The 18,602-nt window shown below is 34.7% G+C and overlaps 2 protein-coding genes across 2 annotated transcripts; one reads left to right on the forward strand and one right to left on the reverse strand.

The window, feature by feature from the left end:
• The first annotated feature begins 3,636 nt into the window (after positions 1–3,636).
• Positions 3,637–7,555, forward strand: LOC147400867 (elongation factor 1-delta-like). Its single transcript, XM_086441914.1, has 8 exons — positions 3,637–3,786; positions 5,287–5,375; positions 5,477–5,593; positions 5,695–5,788; positions 6,193–6,316; positions 6,748–6,861; positions 7,005–7,166; positions 7,323–7,555. Coding segments are annotated over exons 2-8 (699 nt in total). The 5' UTR covers positions 3,637–3,786; positions 5,287–5,289; the 3' UTR covers positions 7,325–7,555.
• A 2,126-nt stretch (positions 7,556–9,681) lies between these two features.
• LOC147400868 (S-adenosyl-L-methionine-dependent methyltransferases superfamily protein) lies at positions 9,682–15,854 on the reverse strand. Its single transcript, XM_086441913.1, has 15 exons — positions 15,540–15,854; positions 15,351–15,465; positions 15,127–15,238; positions 14,985–15,029; positions 14,810–14,877; positions 14,639–14,693; positions 14,436–14,515; positions 14,215–14,298; positions 13,402–13,515; positions 12,329–12,441; positions 12,099–12,222; positions 11,642–11,772; positions 11,328–11,481; positions 11,108–11,187; positions 9,682–10,019 (listed from the first exon to the last, which is right to left on the reverse strand). Exons 1-15 carry the CDS (start codon positions 15,713–15,715, stop codon positions 9,917–9,919), a joined length of 1,554 nt encoding a protein of 517 aa, XP_086298039.1. The 5' UTR covers positions 15,716–15,854; the 3' UTR covers positions 9,682–9,916.
• Between the last annotated feature and the right edge of the window lie 2,748 nt (positions 15,855–18,602).

Consider the following 18,602-nt stretch of genomic DNA (forward strand, 5'->3'; position numbering starts at 1 on the left):
TTGAAGTTGATAATTCATTTAAAGCAACATATTGGGTCAACTCAGAAACTTGGCCACATCAATATTCAGAAAAAAACTTGATCAAGTTGTGCTGTTATATTTAATATTTAAAAAAATAAATTTAATTATAAAAATATAGAAAATTTGATATATATTTAGTTGAGTCGGCTGAGTGTATTTGTGAGTTATGGAAATGCCTCTAACTTGTTGGATTATCGATTTGATTATCAAGCTTTTGAGCCCTCACCACTAAGATAAAATTAAATGCATCATGTTTATCCATTCAATAGCATAAGATTAAGAGTTGTGCAGGGGTGACACAGGGGGGACGGACGAGGGACAAAAATGACATGGTGGCGTGCACATAACCATAAATGCTTTTCCGCGAGATGTGTCCCCCATTGTGTCACTCCAGCATTAGTCTAAGATTAATGCTTATATGGCCGAAATGACTGGGGTGAGTCAATTCAGTCATAGAGGCAACTAAGTAATATGTATTCACTACAAATTGTCGATGACATTGACTCTTCCTAGATTCTGAGTCACCTCTGTATTGTTTAATAGGATCTAGCTTTCTTCTTATTTTTTGACCGGATCAGACCAAAATCCGACCCATTCTGATATGATAACTTCAGGTTTGGATTGATGATTTGGATTCCGATAAAGAGCCCGAATCTAGATCAACTATGTCCCAATCCAATTGAAAAAGTGTTTGAAAGAATATAAGTTATATTTAGATCTTATAAGATTAGGTATGGATCCTAATATTAAGATTTGATAAAGACTTGATCCGATGCTTATAGGATAAATCCTGAGTCCAATTTGATCCTTATAGGATTGGTACCAAATCAATCCCGATCCAATACAGACCTGATTCATGGACAACTCTACACATAGGAACACAATTCCAGACCTTGTCAATCGAACGTTTTCAATCATCTTATTTGAGAACCTTGTATTTTTAAACCCAAACTTCCATTACTTTCTACTTCTCAAAAAATCATATTTAGTCGTGAGGTTTGAAGGTTTAAATGTCAAAGTAGATTGAATGCTAACTTTAAAGATTATTAGTTTAGAAGATGAAAAATCAAATATGAAGATAACTGATTTTGAAGAAGAAAATAATAATACCATTAGTATTTGAGTATTGGGGGATGAAGAAGAGGGTTTATCGGTCATTTTCTATTTATAGGGGTCTCCAAGATATTGTACTTGTCTAAAACGTGCAATGGAACATTAAATTAGATAGCTGATGCAACCCCAAGGGGTTGGCCTAGTGGCAAGCTGAGCCTTGATAAGCTCATCAGGAAGGGTAGGTTAAGTGTTCAAAACCCCATGAAGCAATGAATTTCTTGAGACCACCCTTTAGGGTTTGATTGACTCTCGACTCAACTAGTTGGACGTAGGACTTTCTGAGGGGTGGTGCGTGTGATCGTGGGTTTAGTCTCAGTCAAAGGATGGGAATACCCACAATAAGCGCGAGCACACACACACACACAAATTAGATAGCTTTTTCTCTGTTGTATATTTTAAATAGTAGAGAGTGACGCTGAAAAGAAAATCCACACTACAAGCATATAAGGATCATGGTATAAATCAAATGTTAAAAAAAATAGATTTTTTTCCCAAGACTGATCAAAGGTATCGAAAATGGGCGGTCCTTGAACTCCAACGTTTTCATGAGTAGATTTTGTGTCTATGTGGCATGGTGCTCCCTCAACTATTGTAATTCACACAAGTGAACTATTGTAAAAAAGTACTACATATGATCCACTCTAGAATCACAATGTGGGAGCTTCACATCAATCACGAAGTCGATTGAGATTACTTTTTGAAAGACCTAATTACACCTTGAAAGTGGAATATTTTAGGGTGACTTAGACTTACACCTCCATTTTTTGTTGAATATTTGAGGTACTCCCTGTGTTTCGAAATTGATGACATGCTTCCCTTGATTACAATTTTCTTAATAGATTTAAAGGAAGAAACCTAAATATATTCGTTTTCAACTTTTGGCAAAAAACCTTGATTTTTCTTTCTAAACCAATCATCTTCTTACTCTTAAATTTTTATGTTATCTTTTTGTAATCTACTCAACCTTCTCTTTAATTCATCATGTTCAACTTAACATTTATTTTATTTTTTTTTTATAGAAAATCATAGAGTTCTCTATGAAAAATTCCATCATTTTCTTCTTGCCCAAAAATCTTATTTTATTATTTTTCTCCGAACTAGTCATCTTCAAGTTGTCCAACCTCTTTGGTATCTTTAATATGTATATATATATATAGGGTAGCGTTCAATGGCCAACAGTTTGGCAAACACATTTTTCAAAACATGGGTTAGAGGTCTTGGAATGGGCTGATTTTTGGTGAGGATGATCTCTACGGTGAGGAGATCATCATCACCAAAAATCAGCCCATTCCAAGACCTCTAACCCATGTTTTGAAAAAGTGTTTGCCAAAATGTTGGCCATTGAACGGGACCCATATATATATATATATAACTTCTTCTCCAATTAATCCAATTTTCCTTAACCCAAAATACACTCGAGGTTTGAAGGATTTTTTTTTCAAGTATTTCGGAGATGTATCCAAAGTACTAGGGCTTTATCATTTTCTTTATTTTTTATTTTTTTGAAAGACAATTGATCAAGGATGATTCTTGGGGCCACCTTCCAAGATCAAGTTGACCATCAACTCAACCTGTTGCACACAGGACTTTCCAAGGGGGTGGTGTGTGTGACTATGAGATTAGTCCCGTCGGAAAGGCGGGGATACCCACGATATCAATAAAAAGAAAAGTTGTAACGTCAAGTTTGTAGTATGGCTTAAAATGATACGAATTTTATCTGGAGTCCCAGTGATCTAAATCCGAATTTAACGTGTTTGGTTTCATAAAGTATATCTGAATTAAAATATGATTCAGATTTGGGTTGATGACCATTGACTCGAGTCAGATTCGGGTCAAATACGATTCCATCTCTATATTCGTAAAGATTTAAATGATGTATTATTTTGCAAGATGTATTATTATATTTTTTAAATCATATTTCATCAACCAACAATTATTGTGTGTAGTGGTCAAGGCATCTCTTTCAAATGGAAAGATCTGGAATTCAACTCACATTTTAATAATTTTATTTAAAATAATCTTAAACGGTTTGACATTATCTAATCAAAATCAATAAATTTGGTTAGATTGAATTCAGATATACTTTTAATAAAAGTGAAATGATTCAGTTTGACATTATCCGACCCAAATCAATAAATTCGATCAAATTGAATCTAGATAAAAAAAATCGGATATGGATATGGACACACTCATATCCGTCCCCTGTGTTAAGCTATAATTTTTAGTTGATCTATTTAAGATCACCATTTTTTGTTGTCTAGTTCCACATTTAAAAAAAAATTTGAATTCAACAATAACAAAAAAAAAATGTCTTTCATAAAAATGTTGAACTCGGCAACAAAAACGAACTGTTGAGCTCGACAATAATAAGGGAACATATTAAGATATAAGAGTTCAACAAATACACTATAAGCTACCGTTCAAAGCTTAGGGACTATTCTGAAAGAAATCCCTCCGCCAGTCTCCTTTTAAGTAATTTCCTTTCTTTAGAGGAGGATTTTCTCGAACTCTAAATTTTCGGATGAAAAAGATACAGTGGTTTTCATTTTATATATAAAGGGCAGAGGATCATAATTCATTAGTCTCGAAACCCTAATTTTTTTTCTCTACAACCAAAGAGAGGCATCCGAGGAAGTACCAATTTCTTTTAAGGTACAAATTTTATTTCCAGTGTACCTCATAGAATTGTCTTCGTGGATCTATTAGTATTTTGTTCGTGAATGTGATGATTTGTCTTAGTGGATCTGTTAGTATGTTGTTCATGAATCTGATTTTCCTTTATATTATAGTTTTTTTTTTTTTTTTTTCATGTGATCTGCTAATTTCCCTTTACATTAATTAAGATCGAAATATTTTGTGGTAATTTTTTTTTTTTGTTTTTTTGTTTTTTTTTTTGTTTCAGTTGAATAATGAGATTAGGGCATGTTTGGTTCATCAATTTTAAATAAAAAGAATACTTTTTTTTTTTGCCAAAAATCTCTAAAAAAAACAGTCCGATTTTTAGAAGGATATTTAGTTGTGCTCGTGTTTATTTGGTTGGATTGTTATGACTTACCTGGAAACTCCAGTACTGTATTTGGGTTGCTTTTTATTCTAAAGATAAGTTTTAGAAATTTTGGATTTTAAACTTATAAGAACAAGACCTTAGTTATAGAAGGATGTTTTCATATATACTTGTGTTTATTTGGTTGAATTCGTGTGCATTACTATAGGGTTTGTAGTTTCTTTAGTGGTTTGTTCTATATAGTTATAGTTTTTGCTCTTAAGATTTCTATTTGGGTAAATGTCTGTTGTGTCTCTACACACAAGAACAAGATGCACAGAACCTAATAGAAGCAGTAATACTGCTACAGCAATCAACTAGCAGCAGCAGAAATTTATAAACAAGAACAGAACAGAAAATAAATGTAACAAGAAGGATTTATACTGGTTCAGAATGCAATGAGCATTCCTACATCCAGTTTCGGCTTGGCCATTCAAATCCACTATTTGCAATGAGAGTTACAGAATACAAGGTATAGAACTCAGAGAATACACCAGAGAAAATACATTCAGCTCACACACTCAAGGTCCAACAATGGCACCCTTTTACACGGATATGTTTACTTTCTCACTTTTCTCTCTACAAGAACACACCTTTCCTCTCTCTTTTTGCTACCTCAATCATCCTTGGATCTAGCAATATATTCCTTTTTCATCACAATGTTCTGCAGTACAGTTTGTTATCTCCAATCCAATAGAAAAACAGCAAGTGTCATCTATACACAAGAGCAAGGAATAAAACATTCTTGCCAGGCTGGATTAGTGACAAACCAAATCAGCTGCCAGGTGAGACAAACCAGTCAGCACCTAAAGATTTTGGATCACTATACCACAATGTCGATATATTTAATCAATGCAGTGGAGATTAATTACATATGGTAACGACATGGATTTGGAAACCATTTGATTATTTTGTCCCAAACTGGGTCTTTTTCGATTGGAAACATAACCATGTGACTATCAAGTGGTTTCCGACAGCTCAAAAAGATTACCTTTCCCATTCAAGGCATCTTTTACTTAAAGGATGTGGAATGATTTATTTTATTTGTAAAAGTGTAGATCCAAAGATCTGATTTTAATTCTAACTTTGACCATTTTTTGACATACTAGCAAATGGCTATCACATTTTGCAACCTAAACTCTGAGTCTGGCTTGAAGAAACTTGATGAGTATCTCCTGACTAAGAGTTACATCAGTGGGTAAGTCTTAATTATTTTTGTTTAACGTTTTTTTTTTTTTTCCGTTTCTTTTTACGAATATTTTTTTCCATTCATCGTGTTTTTATTCTGAATGATCTCAGGTATCAAGCTTCAAAGGATGATATCACTGTCCATGCCGCCCTTGCAACTGCCCCATCATCTGAATATGTGAATGTATTGAGGTGGTACAATCACATTAATGCACTTTTAAGGATTTCGTAAGTACATAGAACTCTTATCGTTTCAGCTCTTTCCATGTTTTGTATTGTTATCTCTTGTCACTGTATTTCCCAATGATTTAATACTTTTTTTATTGTAGGGGTGTCTGCGGAGAAGGCAATGGTGTCACCGTGGAGGGATTTGCTTCTGTTGCTGAAGATGCTGTGGCAACTCCTGCTGTAGCTGACACAAAGGTGAGCCATGAATTTTTTTTCCTTGTTTGTATAATTTTTTTCTTAGGCATGCAAGATGGTTAGTAGTGAACATGAAAGTGGGATCAACAAGATTTGAACCTAGGTTGTGGGATCAACACTCACCCATGCCTTTAGCAACTTAGCTAAGTTGACACTTTCATCCCCTGTTTGTATACACACACACAATGTTCATGTTCTAAAGGCGGGCAACTGAGAATGGTTCATAATTGCTGGAATTAATGGGAATGCTAAACATCGGGTAACTCAAGAGCTACCTCTGTTTGCTTATTTCAGATGTCAGAATCCGGCTTGACTTAAGAGACAGGAGAATCAACTCCTAATGTGTTGTGATATCCCAGTAGTTGTGTAGTCATTATTATTGTATTGATACTTGGGTGTTTCAGGCTGCAGTTGATGAGGATGACGACGATGATGATGTGGATCTTTTTGGTGAAGAGACAGAGGAGGAGAAGAAGGCTGCCGAAGCACGTGCAGCTGCCGTGAAGGCATCTGGGAAAAAGAAAGAGGGTGAGTGTTTTATTAATCTTATTATTGTAGAAATACACAATAGGGTTGGAATTACTTTGCAATTAAGTTGTTTGGAAGTTTGTCTACAACTAACATCAGTATTATATTTCTCTATCTTTTCCACGAATTGAATGTATCCAATTGAAATCATCTGATCATTTTTTTTAAATTTATTTATCGTTATATATCTTTGTTGGGACCCTTTTGAGTTCTAGTCCTGCACTGCTGGATGTCCACTGTGATTCTTAATATTATGCTAATTGATGGTCTTTTCCTCATAATAAGGTCCTTGATTTTACTCTTTTCTACGACTGATACATTCTGATATTTGAAACCAGAGACATGTCTATTCGTGATCACTAGTTGTTTTTTCCATGCCCGTTCTTATTTTTTGCGAAGCTTGGATCGACAACTTGTTGTTTTCATTTCAGCTGGAAAGTCATCTGTTTTGTTGGACGTGAAGCCATGGGACGATGAAACAGACATGAAAAAGCTTGAAGAAACCATTAGAAGTGTTCAAATGGAAGGATTGACCTGGGGAGCATGTAAGTGCTTCTCCTTATGCCTCGTGTTTAGCTAGCTGTTAATCCAAATAATTGAACATCGCTATCGTGTACAGTATTGTTCTGTGAACTGTGGATATTTCGGGAGTTTTTTAAAATTAACTTAATATATGTTCAAACTGCAGCCCAACTTGTACCTGTTGGATATGGTATCAAGAAGTTGCGGATTATGTTGACCATTGTGGATGATTTAGTGTCCATCGACAGTCTTATTGAAGATTATTTCACTGTTGAACCTGCAAATGAGTATATTCAGAGCTGTGACATCGTGGCATTCAATAAAATCTGTAAGTTGTCTTTAACTGGCATTATGTTGTTTATGCTACTAGGCATAGAATGATGATGTTGCTATTTGAAAAATATTGATTATTTTGAAGAACAGCTCAGATAGATTCAAGCACTATATCTGATCCAATATCTAATAATTTCTATGATCTTGTCAGAGGTTTGAGGGTCTTCTCTTCGCATTGGAGAAAAATATGGCGGTTGCAACTTTGATGGAAGAGGAATGCATGAGTCTGGTAGAAGTTGGTCATGTTTTTTTATGGTTCACCTGATTTTAGTAGCGTCTTTTTTTTATGTGATTCTCTTAGACTTGTTTGAAGAGCTAGACTTCATATTGTGGATCTTGATCGTTGGAAGTTTTGAATGAGTCTCTATGACTCAGTATTTATAATTTGTTTACGACGGATTTATTTATTTTTGATACATATAAAATTTTCACTAGAAAAGAGAGATTGAGATAACCCTCATACAACGGGAAAGATATAGGAGAAAAAACAAGCAAACACGCTCGGGGGCTATGATTCACATATGGTATACCAATTGAAAACAAAATCTTGGATGCACATTCCTGCAAAGTCTTTACTTTTTAATGTCATTGTTTGAGATGAACTCTCCTTACTCTGGAACATTTTGTTGTTGTGCTCTTTCCCGAGATCTCAAGCACTCTTTCCTGAGATCTCAAGCAATGACAAAAGGAAGTATAGTCTAAAGTTTTTTTTTTTAAAAGAGAAGATGTTGCAATTCTAACCTTCCAACAGTCCAAATAAAAGATTAGGGGAAAATCTGGTCCACTTGAAAATGAGATAATAAGTACATCCAAATGGAACAATGAATAAGAATGTGGTTGGTGAACTCTTCATTTCTTGATTAAATGTAAATAAAGCTTGGGAGTAATCCACCATTGAGAGATCATATCATCCAAAGTGAAGATTCTATCCAATGAGTGAATCCCTAAAAATAAAAAAAAAAAGAAACTTCGAATGGAACAAGATGAAATATATGGTTCAAGTTGGGTTTGATGATGCAATTGGAAGGTGGTGTACCTATGTTATCAAAAAAAAAAAAAACAAATCATTTTTTATATATTTTCAATGGTGTGAGAATTTTATATAGAATAATGCTGAAGTGACCGTAGTTTGAAATCTCATATCGCACTTCTTAACATGAAAGTGTATGGGAATCATAGATGTTTTACATTCAGATACGAGTGAATAAGATCTATGATTCCTATCCACTTTCACATCAAGAACTGCGATATGAGGTTCCAGCTTGAAGTCACTCCAGGAAAGACTCTTTTATATATTATTATCATTCATGGAATCCTCTCCAAGATTTTTTTTCTCCGATTTTGTTTCATAAGCCTTGAGTTTCCGTAGTATGTTCAGTTGATACTAGTTTTAAATTTACCTCATTTCTTATTTTTCTATGGATATTATTTAGTTATTTAAAAAATAACATAATTCTGTGGGTAGGAAATGATTGCAGTAAAAATATTTTAGAAAAGTGATTGTCCAATGGGATTTCTTAAAACATTTTTTGGATAGGAGGAGGGGTATATTTGAGAGATTAACATTAAAAAAATTTCCTAGTAATGAGTGAGGTTTCTTTGAGATTAATATTTGAGAGATTAACATTTAAGAATTTTTCCCAGTAATGAGTGGGGTTTCTTTGAAAATTGTAAATCACAATTTCCTCGATCATATAGACCTTTTGTACCATCTACAAGACTGAGACATCGCCCGAATTGTCTCAGTACCAGGCATGGATGAGACGGACAAATCAATTTTTCGGACAAGATTTAAAACCGCAAGTTCATTTTCGTCCGAGACGTCTCAAATGTATCTGGCATGGACGAGACAAGGCACAAAACCAAGTTTTAAAACCATGTCTACAAGTGTACAACTTTTCAACTTGCCAATAATCTATAGCCTTTCAAGGTGCTATTTTTAATAGTTTGAAAAGCAACTAGTCATCCATTGTTCAAGTTGTAGGGCAAAATTACTGAAAGACGAAAAGTAACGATTTAAGGCAAAAAGCTTTTTGAGTAATTGCCAAAGCTTGATATTTGGGGTATTATGAAAGATTAATCGTAGTATTTCAGCACAGCTAGTTATGTTTGAATGACTTGGGATTGTTAAGTTTAAAGTTCTCTCAAGTTAAATTTTCTTTAAAAAGTGAGCAAGAATGTAAATGAACATAGTAAAAGCATGTATTAGAACACTCTTTCGACAACAGAAGATGCCGGCCTGGAAAAAAAAATAGAGGAAACTTTGAAGTGCTTCCAAATTTTGGAGGAACCCTCCTCCCCGTTTAGGGCTGGCAATGGATTGGATAATATCCGCTTACCCGACTCATCCTCCCGAGTTATTCGGGTATGGGTACAATTCTTTTTATCCATTAAAGAATTTGGGTAAATTTATCTGCAATTATTTTTATCGGAATATGGATGTGTCATTGACGCACATCCGTTTATCCGAGTTTAATACAATAAATTCACAATATATGTATAACCCAAAATTAAAGACCTTCCCTCATCTAGCAAACAATGAGGGAAGAGAAAATATGCCCTTGATCATCAGTCTGGAACCAGTTCATCTAATGGAGCACCATCCATCCTGTATTCCTTCAAATTTTGCATCACTTTCTTTTTTTTTTGTACTTTCAAATGGAAGGAATAATACACATGTACAACTTTCATCTCTGTAACCATTTTCCTACATCTTATTGAGTCAAAGAAAAACAAACTATTGTTTCAATTCTTAGTATTTCCGTACACTGGTTTCTTCTTCTTCCCCTTTTTCTTTTTCTTGAGGCCAACTCCTGGACCCCTTTTGAACACAGCCAAAACTTCAATGCTGCATCCATAGTTTATCGTCTTGTTTAAATAGACAAATTACCAAAGAAAATGGCATGTTTCTTTTACCATATAATTCAAATAAATCATGAAAAAATGCACTTTTTTGATAATTTACTTATACTTTTTATTTCAAACAATCTCGTCACATATATTACCATATCAACCTTTCTATAACACAACAAATAAAGTTAAGACACCAAAGACATTTTCAGTCACAAAATGGGGCTTTCAAAATCTTTGTGGTATAGGATTGGGGGGAAGGCAGCAGAGGGGGGATGCGGGGCAAGGTTGGTGGAGATGAAGAAGAAATGTAATAGGGTGCTGTGGTGGAAACAATAGAATCATTATTCATACCTGAATATCATGATTTCATTTCATTATTTGGTGTGTAATAATAAAAAGATGGTGCAGAAAAATAAACTCTATACTTGTTTCCCATAACTGAACAATAGTATATGTAGATCCAATTATTAGCAATTAAAATGTGCCAACACTAACTAGGTCAAAAAAAAAAGAGAGGAACAATGTCAGCAGCTATACACCAAATGTTGCTGGACTCTGTTTACTGCTGTGATGGAGAACACAGATTCTGATGGACAAGTAATTACTGAAGCTTAGTGCACTTTCAAGTGTATATTATAAGAAAGTTGCAAGGTATAATTCAAGGCATCGTGAAGGGGAGTATGTATGATACAATAAGGAAGTAACAAGGGGAGAAGAGGGAAGGTGATAAAGTTGGGAGTATTCTTGGGAAGAGGAAGAAGAGAGCAATAAAGATAAAAGCTGTCCTCGATATGCTTTCTTTATGGGCTATAAAGATTGAGACAAAGGAGGGGGACAACCGTTGTGTTTTATTATTTAGACAAGTGTTTTCATTATCATCTACTAAGCCAGTTATTTATTTCTAAAGTATAATCGGAGCTCAAAGGGGGATTCATATTGGCAATGTGTTGGTTCAGTTCATAAAATCGAGATATGTTATGTTTATGAAATCATTGTAGATTGCAGCTACAGACTTATGAGTCATGCAAAAGATTTACCTAGTGTCAAAGTAAAAGATATAAATCAAATAAAGGACAGTGATACCTCTGAGTGCCGGGAAAAAAATTGAAACCATGAGCCTTCTCCAAATGCCATGCTTTGCTAGACAACAAAGACCTGCAATCCTGTTCAGCAATTGATGCATGAAAAGCTTAGAGAGAAGATAGCATATTCATGTTTGATGACACTCAAGATTGCAGAGAATAACTAAGATTGAGTCTTATTCAAGTTCACAAAAAAATTTAGCTGCTGTGGCCAGAAATACCTCCTTAAAGCTTTCCCATCCGCAACTTATATAAATGAGAGTTTCTGGCAATGACTGACTTCTCTCCCATGTTGTTTTGCTTTCTATATGAACAGAAGCTTCCCTTGCACGTAAAACCCACGGTCTCTTTTCATCTTTTATCTTTAAGAAAGCGCTAAGGTAGACAAATACAAAATTAATTACTTAAACTGCATTATTAAATACATAAATCCATCAAGGGCACGAGCATGCATATAAGGTTTGTGGAGGCTTGAAAGAAATATTCAAATGGAACCCAGACTCCAACCAAACGTGAACTAAAAATGAAGAGCTACCTTTCAGATGCATTAATTTTACGCTCGGATGATGATAATGTCCGCAATGCATCGACTAGAGATGGGTCTAACCCTTTTCTAGGAGGATCAACCACCACCACATCTGATCCCTCGAGCCAAGAAAGAGGTTCCTGGTAAAGATGTAAATCAGTGAGAAAAGGGGAACCCTAAACTACTACAAGGCTATGCTTAGTCAGAAGTTTGGTTGGCAAAGGAAACTCATGGAGAAGTTCGAACTGTTGGACTTTATAGAAACATATAAAATAAAATAAGAAAGATAGTAAAATTATTAATATTAAAAAAATTATAAGTTATTAGATTATAAATGTTAGACTCTCATGAAATTCACATTATACATTTAAACATTTGAGAATAAACATTTTTCTGGAAGTATTAGAAATTATTGCAAGATCTTCAAAAAATATCAGGTCAATGTGTTGGGAGGTTGAACACTAACAATTGAAGTGTCTGCATTGTTCCAGCTGATGCTGCTATCTACAGATTTTGGTAAGCGGCTGATTGTTTTCTCAAAAGATAGCTTTGCCTCCTTATTAATTTCAACGCATTTAACGGACCTGCAGCTAGGGAATAGTTATTTTGAGTTCGAGGTAAGATATATTTATAGGAAAATGAGGTTTTGGAGCATTAAAAGGTGGAGATTAGAGCCATCTAAGTACTTGCCTGCACTTTCGAGCAACGGCTAATGATAATCCAATGACGCCAGCTCCTGCATACAAATCAGTAACAGATGCTGTATAGGGAACATATGTTTGTAACTTTCGAAGCAAGGAATCAAAAGCCTGCAAGCATCCACATAATGACATTTAAGTATCCTTCATTTTATTTAATTTTGTTGGCAAGCGTTTATAAATCCTAGAAGTAATGATTATCTTAGAGAAGTAATATGTTTTGGCGCAGTCTGCACTACAAGAACACAAAATGAAAAATGTAAGCTGTCTATGGTTCCAAAAACAGGAAGGTAATGAAAACATTTTTTTGATGGGTAAGCTGGATTTGAACCCACAACCTCAAAGTTGTTTTGCAATGTGTCAAACCAACTGAGCTATGGGTCTAAGCCCTTTAAAGGCAAATGAAAACTTGACATTCATGTTGCTTTTGGCTTCTAGATGAAGGAGTTCCGGCACTGAACATTTTCCTCTATCTAATCATAGCCAAAAGAAAATAATGTAGCTCATCCTAGAATATAAATGCTTTTCTGGTATCTAGTTTAAGCTTCTTCTTTTTTTGGCTAATCTAGTTTACTAAGTTATTAGTACTTGATCAATGTAAACAGGATATTTGCACAAGAGGTGCACTAAGTTATTATTACTTGTAGGCTATCCTTCCCTTTGCAGTGTGTCTGATTTGGAAAGAGAGAAACAGAAGGGTGTTCCAGGGAGAGGAAAAGACTCCACAAGAGGTGATTCTAGACCTCCTAGGTTATAATTTCTTTAAAGCAAATTGAGCAAAGATTTCAAGGGGGTGTTCTTTGAAGCCTTTTTCTCCAAGTAGGGTGAGCTTTGTTTCATGTAATCTTGCCTAGTTTGGTCTTGTTGGGCGTTTTTTTGTTTTTTTATTCTTTTGTTGCTTTTTTCTTGCTTCATTTGTATAGGGGCCATCACGGCCTCTTGCCTTTCTTCGTTTGCAATAAAATCTTACATTTGACAGGAAAAAAAAAAAAAACAGGATAGAGTAATTCATTAAGTCAAATCAAATAAAGAAGTACAAAGAGTTCGTGTTAGAATAGAGGTTTGGCATACCCTTGTATTTGCTTGACCAAAGCTGGATGGAGCCAAGGATACATCAATCCCTCCAACATGTTCCCAAAAATCTCTTTCTCCTAATAGATGTCTCCACCTATTCCCAAAAATTATCTGCATAATTGGTAGAATTTTCATGTTACAACAACTTCAAACCACCTAAACCAGATATTTTCAAAACATCCACAATTGCAGAAAATCCACCGATAATGGTGGTACGGAATTGTGAAGACTGCTGCAATGAAACTTCGGATCCAATGCCATCCAGGAATTTTCAAGAAGACTAAGCAAATCTAACTAATTGTGGCGAAAACAAAAAAAATATAGAACAAAAAATGGATAAAATGGAAGTACTTCCACTCCTATGGGGGGCTAACTACTTATCAGACACATCGCACTTATGATGAACTTGTGTCTATCTGTATTGCTAATAGTCATCTACACAATTTAAACTCGAAAGAATCTTTGGTATAAGGCTTTGATGATCCTTCTTCCAAAGAGCTCCCATACTTTAAAGTCCTCACCCACCCATCTCACTCTCTTTTCTACCTAAAGGAAATTCTTTTGGTTTTTCCCTTTTAATTGAACTATTGTAAAAAAAAAAAAAAAGCGGGAGCCAAGAAGGGAGTCCGGCATAAGGCAAGGATTGGGTAATAGCTATTTCTTACTGTCTTCTCCATCAGAATCTACTCTCCTTTAACCTTAACTCCTTCAAACGCTCAACATTTAAAAGACAGAACCCCCGGTCCATCAAAAGAACCGAAATCTTAATTAAATGCAAGAAATAGCTCTCATTAAACTATTTTCACTTACATTGTTAGTGGATGTCTGAAAGTTAACCCAAACAGAGTGAATTAGATGGACATTGCTACTTGGCCCACCATTTCTCCACAAGAACTGCAATCCATGACCCAAAAATAAATAAATAAATAAATAATAGGAAATCCATTATCTGATTACGCAGACTCCAATTAATCATTTAATGGGCTTCGCAAAAACAGAGAGATTAAAAGAAAACCAAATTCATGGCTTACATTGGTCAAGGCATTTAACTTTTCTGAGCTGGGTGAGTTCTCATTTCTTGAATTCCAAACTAAAGAAACTTGTACTTTGCCTAGAAACAAAAATTAGGTTAGTAATTCTAATAAGGGTTCTTCTTAAATTTTGAAAAAACTCGGAGACCGAAAATTCAACTACAATTGTAAGGTGACATTAGCATGGGTTCATATATACTAACCATTACGGTATCGTTCTGAGGCCGGGAGGGATGTGTTGTATGTCGTCACCGCCATCTGCAAACACCCAATATCATCAAATTTGTACCAAGAACAAATCATTATAATTGAATTCTACTTAATATAATATATGAAAAATGAACAATATTAAGGTTTGAAATTTTTTTTTAAACCTGGACATATCGTAGCTCGCCAGTTCCCTGATCTTCATCGTATGGTTCGATATCCAGCTTAGTAATTCCTGAAAAATAAGGAGAACCCACACCAAGTCCAACACATTAAATTTGCAAAAAATAAAAAAATTATGAATTAAAATTAGAAAACTCAAATTTTAAACAGATAGAATGCCTTGTTTAAGGAGTTCAACGGCGGAATTGATGCTTGGATGATGAGCTGCATATTTAAAAAATAATAATTAATTAAAAAAAAAAAATGAAATTTCAAACTAAAATGAACACATAATTGAATTTATAATGGCTGTGCTGCTGACCTCTACAGAAAGGAATGTCGACAACATTATGAGTACCCTCTTCATAAAGCCCAATCAAAGGGTTGATCGATGAACCTCTAACGGCTAGTTTTGCACGAGATCTCCATCCCCACTAAGGGAGAAGAAGCACATTATCAGAACCCTTTGTCGTTTTAAGGGGAAACAAAAATCAAATCTTTAAAAAAAATCACTGAAAATCAACTAAAATTGTAAAAAATTCATACCAATCTACCACTATCAAAGCTGAAATTCGAAACTCCGTGATTTCTAAAGAAGTCATTAACTTCATCAAGTATGATCGGACGGTGGAGATTCCACTCATGTGTACAACCCGAACACCTGCAAACCAATTAAAAGACCGTTAGGAGATAATCAGGGTTAGGGTTTGAGTACAAGTGAGAGAGGATGCGTACGATTGGAAGTGTTGGCATTGGAGGGCGCAGGTTAGTGAAGGAACAGAGGTAGGGTTAGGGTTAGGGTTTGGTGAGAGAGAAGAAGAAGGTAGCGGAGGTGCAGGTTGGGTGCGCAGTGCGCACTGGGTGAGGCGAGATGTGATGGTGAGAGACGATGAGAGGAGCGACAAAGCCATTTACGTACGGACAATGTTCACTCCAGCTTTGCTGCTCTTGGCGGGAACGAAGTGGATAACATCTCTGGGTCTCACTCACCTGGTCGACACGAAGTACACCTAGTGACTATTGAGTGGTTTTAAAACTCGGTTTCCGTCTCTTCTCGTCTCGTCCATGTCAGATACTGAGTCGTCTCAGATGAGTTTTCTGATACGTTTGAGACGTTCAAAAATCAAAAAAATGAATGTTGGGATTATAGATCTCGTTCGAAAATTTGACTTGTTCTCGTCCATGCTTGACATCGAGACTACTTGGATGATACATCTCGATCTCGGATGAGTTTTGAAACCATTAGTACTGACCAGTAGAAGTGTCAATGGATGCTCATTTAAATGGAACTGAAAATCCAGATCTATTTTATTGGAATCGATTAGATCTAGGTTTAAAATAGAACCAAATCGGTAGGAATTAGAATCATTAAATTTTATCTAATGGTATTCGTAGGTACCCGAAACCGATTTATTTTGTCATTTCTTTCCATACTATAAATAATTTAAGGTATTTTTATATTTCAAAATAAATGCATGTTATATAAAAAAATTTAATTTTTCATATAAATTATCAATTGGATCTTTAAAATGAGCAAAAATTTTATTTTTGAAAAAAATTATTAATTTGTATCTTTAGCATAATAACTTATAACTAAGTTAATAATTTTGTTGATAATATGTTAATTTTTTGAAAGAATTTTTTTTTTATAATAATTTGAAATATTTTTTTTCTCATTCAATTCTTAAGAATCTGATCCGATGGGTACCCGTGAATTTGGCGGTTCCAATTTTGATTCCATTTATTTTGGAACCAGACCCGAAACTGAGAAGAATTGAAACCGAACTAAATATCATGGTTATAGTTGTAAGTTCCTAACCGAATCGGAATCAACCCATTGACACTCCTATCAACTAGTGAGGAAATATTTACTTGAGTTTGACTGTTTAGGCCCACTTAGGCATCAATCCGAACCAATTGTACCAATTTGAAAGGGAAGCTCATGCTCGCTCCTTTTCTAAAAATGCCACCTGGAACATATTTTTGGACCCATTGACCAATAAATATGGTTCTACAACAAAAAATATATATAATTCCACATCGTATGCACCCAAGGTGGAGGATTGAAACCTCCTCCAACACCTTAACACATGGCATGATAAGATAGAAGAGGTATTTTAGGAATCAATCCCTTTGATGGTGGCTTATGTGGTATGTGTTGAGGTGTGGGAAGAGGATTTCAATCCTCCACCAGGTGCATAGGATCACATCTGGTAAAATATAAGAATAAAAAAAAGAAAAAGAATAGAAATATTGTGTCACATTTCCTAGAGTTGATCGTACTTGCAAGTGATTTTTTTCGAGAGGAGAATGATGCGAGTTAAAGTAGTAGGCATTTTAAATCATATGCTAGTAGAGTTAAATTGTGAGAAGAGATATTTCGATCACAAGAAAGTTAATTTAAGATTTCATAGAATCTATGATGATCAATGGCACAAAACCTAGTAAGGGTAGTTTTGTAAATTGAGGATGCCCTTAATACATGCAAACCATGTCATGGAATTCCGAATTGACTTTTCTGAAAGTAATTTATTTTTCCATTATCAGAGGTGATTGAAAATCTATAAAGTGGGAACGTTAAATAATCTTTCCATTACCATTGCAAAAAATTAGGCGTCAATCGTTTTTAATGATTTCGTAGGGAAAATTGTGTTGGATTAATCCGATTGATGTTGGTGGGTACGACCATTAAGAGATCATTAAAGAGTTTTGAATTTTTTTTATTTTTTTATTTTTTTATTTTTCATTTGATGCCTATTTTGGTGACTTTACGAAAGTTAAGTTTGAACTTTAGGCTTCATTTGAAAGCGTCAAACTTCTTCGCCTTATTCGAATGCAATAATTGAATCTGACTCAAAGATTCCACACGCCCTACCAACTTAATTAAATTGACAGATACTATACAAAGAGACTTGAGTGGAAAAGGAGGAAGCTAGTTGGAGATCACATTTAAAATTAATGAGGTTGAATCCATGTCTAGCACTTGAAAATCAATCTAGTTAGATTGTTGACTCATAGTATCAAGATTACTTCTAATTATATTTTTACAAATACAGCTGAAGGACCTATCTAAGAATTGATCTTTTACAAAAGATCTCTATATGTTGTTCAGAACCCACCCTACTTGTGTATCCTAGATTAAAGTTTCCTTCAACAACATCTTACAAGTTGGACTAGAGAATAAAGTAGTTTTGATTCTACCTCCCAATCATCAATTTATTAAATTTTGATTCCAATTTACTTTTGGAGCATCCCCAAATTGAAAATATAGTGAAATATTTCTACAAATATGAAAATAACACAACTTTATCAGAAATGATGAAAATATTGTGGAAATTTATTTTGACTCTATTTATAACAGGGAGAGAAGAGGAGAACTGGAGAAAAGAGGAGAAGACATAACAGGGAGAGAAGAGGAGAACTGGAGAAAACGCTGATTTTTTTTTTTTAAATTTCACTTAATAACGTGGCAGTTGACTCATTAAGTGGGTGACGTGGCTTAGTATCCACGTCAGAACTGTGAGAATCACAGTGTCCAGACTGTGTCACCCCAGCATTACTCATAGGATAAAACAAAGGCTCTCGAATTTTTATTGGGAAAGTGAGACACGTCTTCCAAGAAAGAAAACGGCCGGTTGATTCATTGTGTGCTCTAAAGGCACACGTTTAAGTGCAATAAATACACTTTGGAAATTGAATTTTGTATCGAAAATGCCCTCAACGTGTGCCCATATAGCACATGTTAACAAAATCCGAGAAAAATGATTGTAAAATTAAATTGTATAGAATACTAATGGC

Source organism: Akebia trifoliata, chromosome 5, assembly GCF_017979445.1.
Source record: "Akebia trifoliata isolate Shusen 1 chromosome 5, ASM1797944v1, whole genome shotgun sequence".
Lineage (NCBI taxonomy): Eukaryota > Viridiplantae > Streptophyta > Magnoliopsida > Ranunculales > Lardizabalaceae > Akebia > Akebia trifoliata.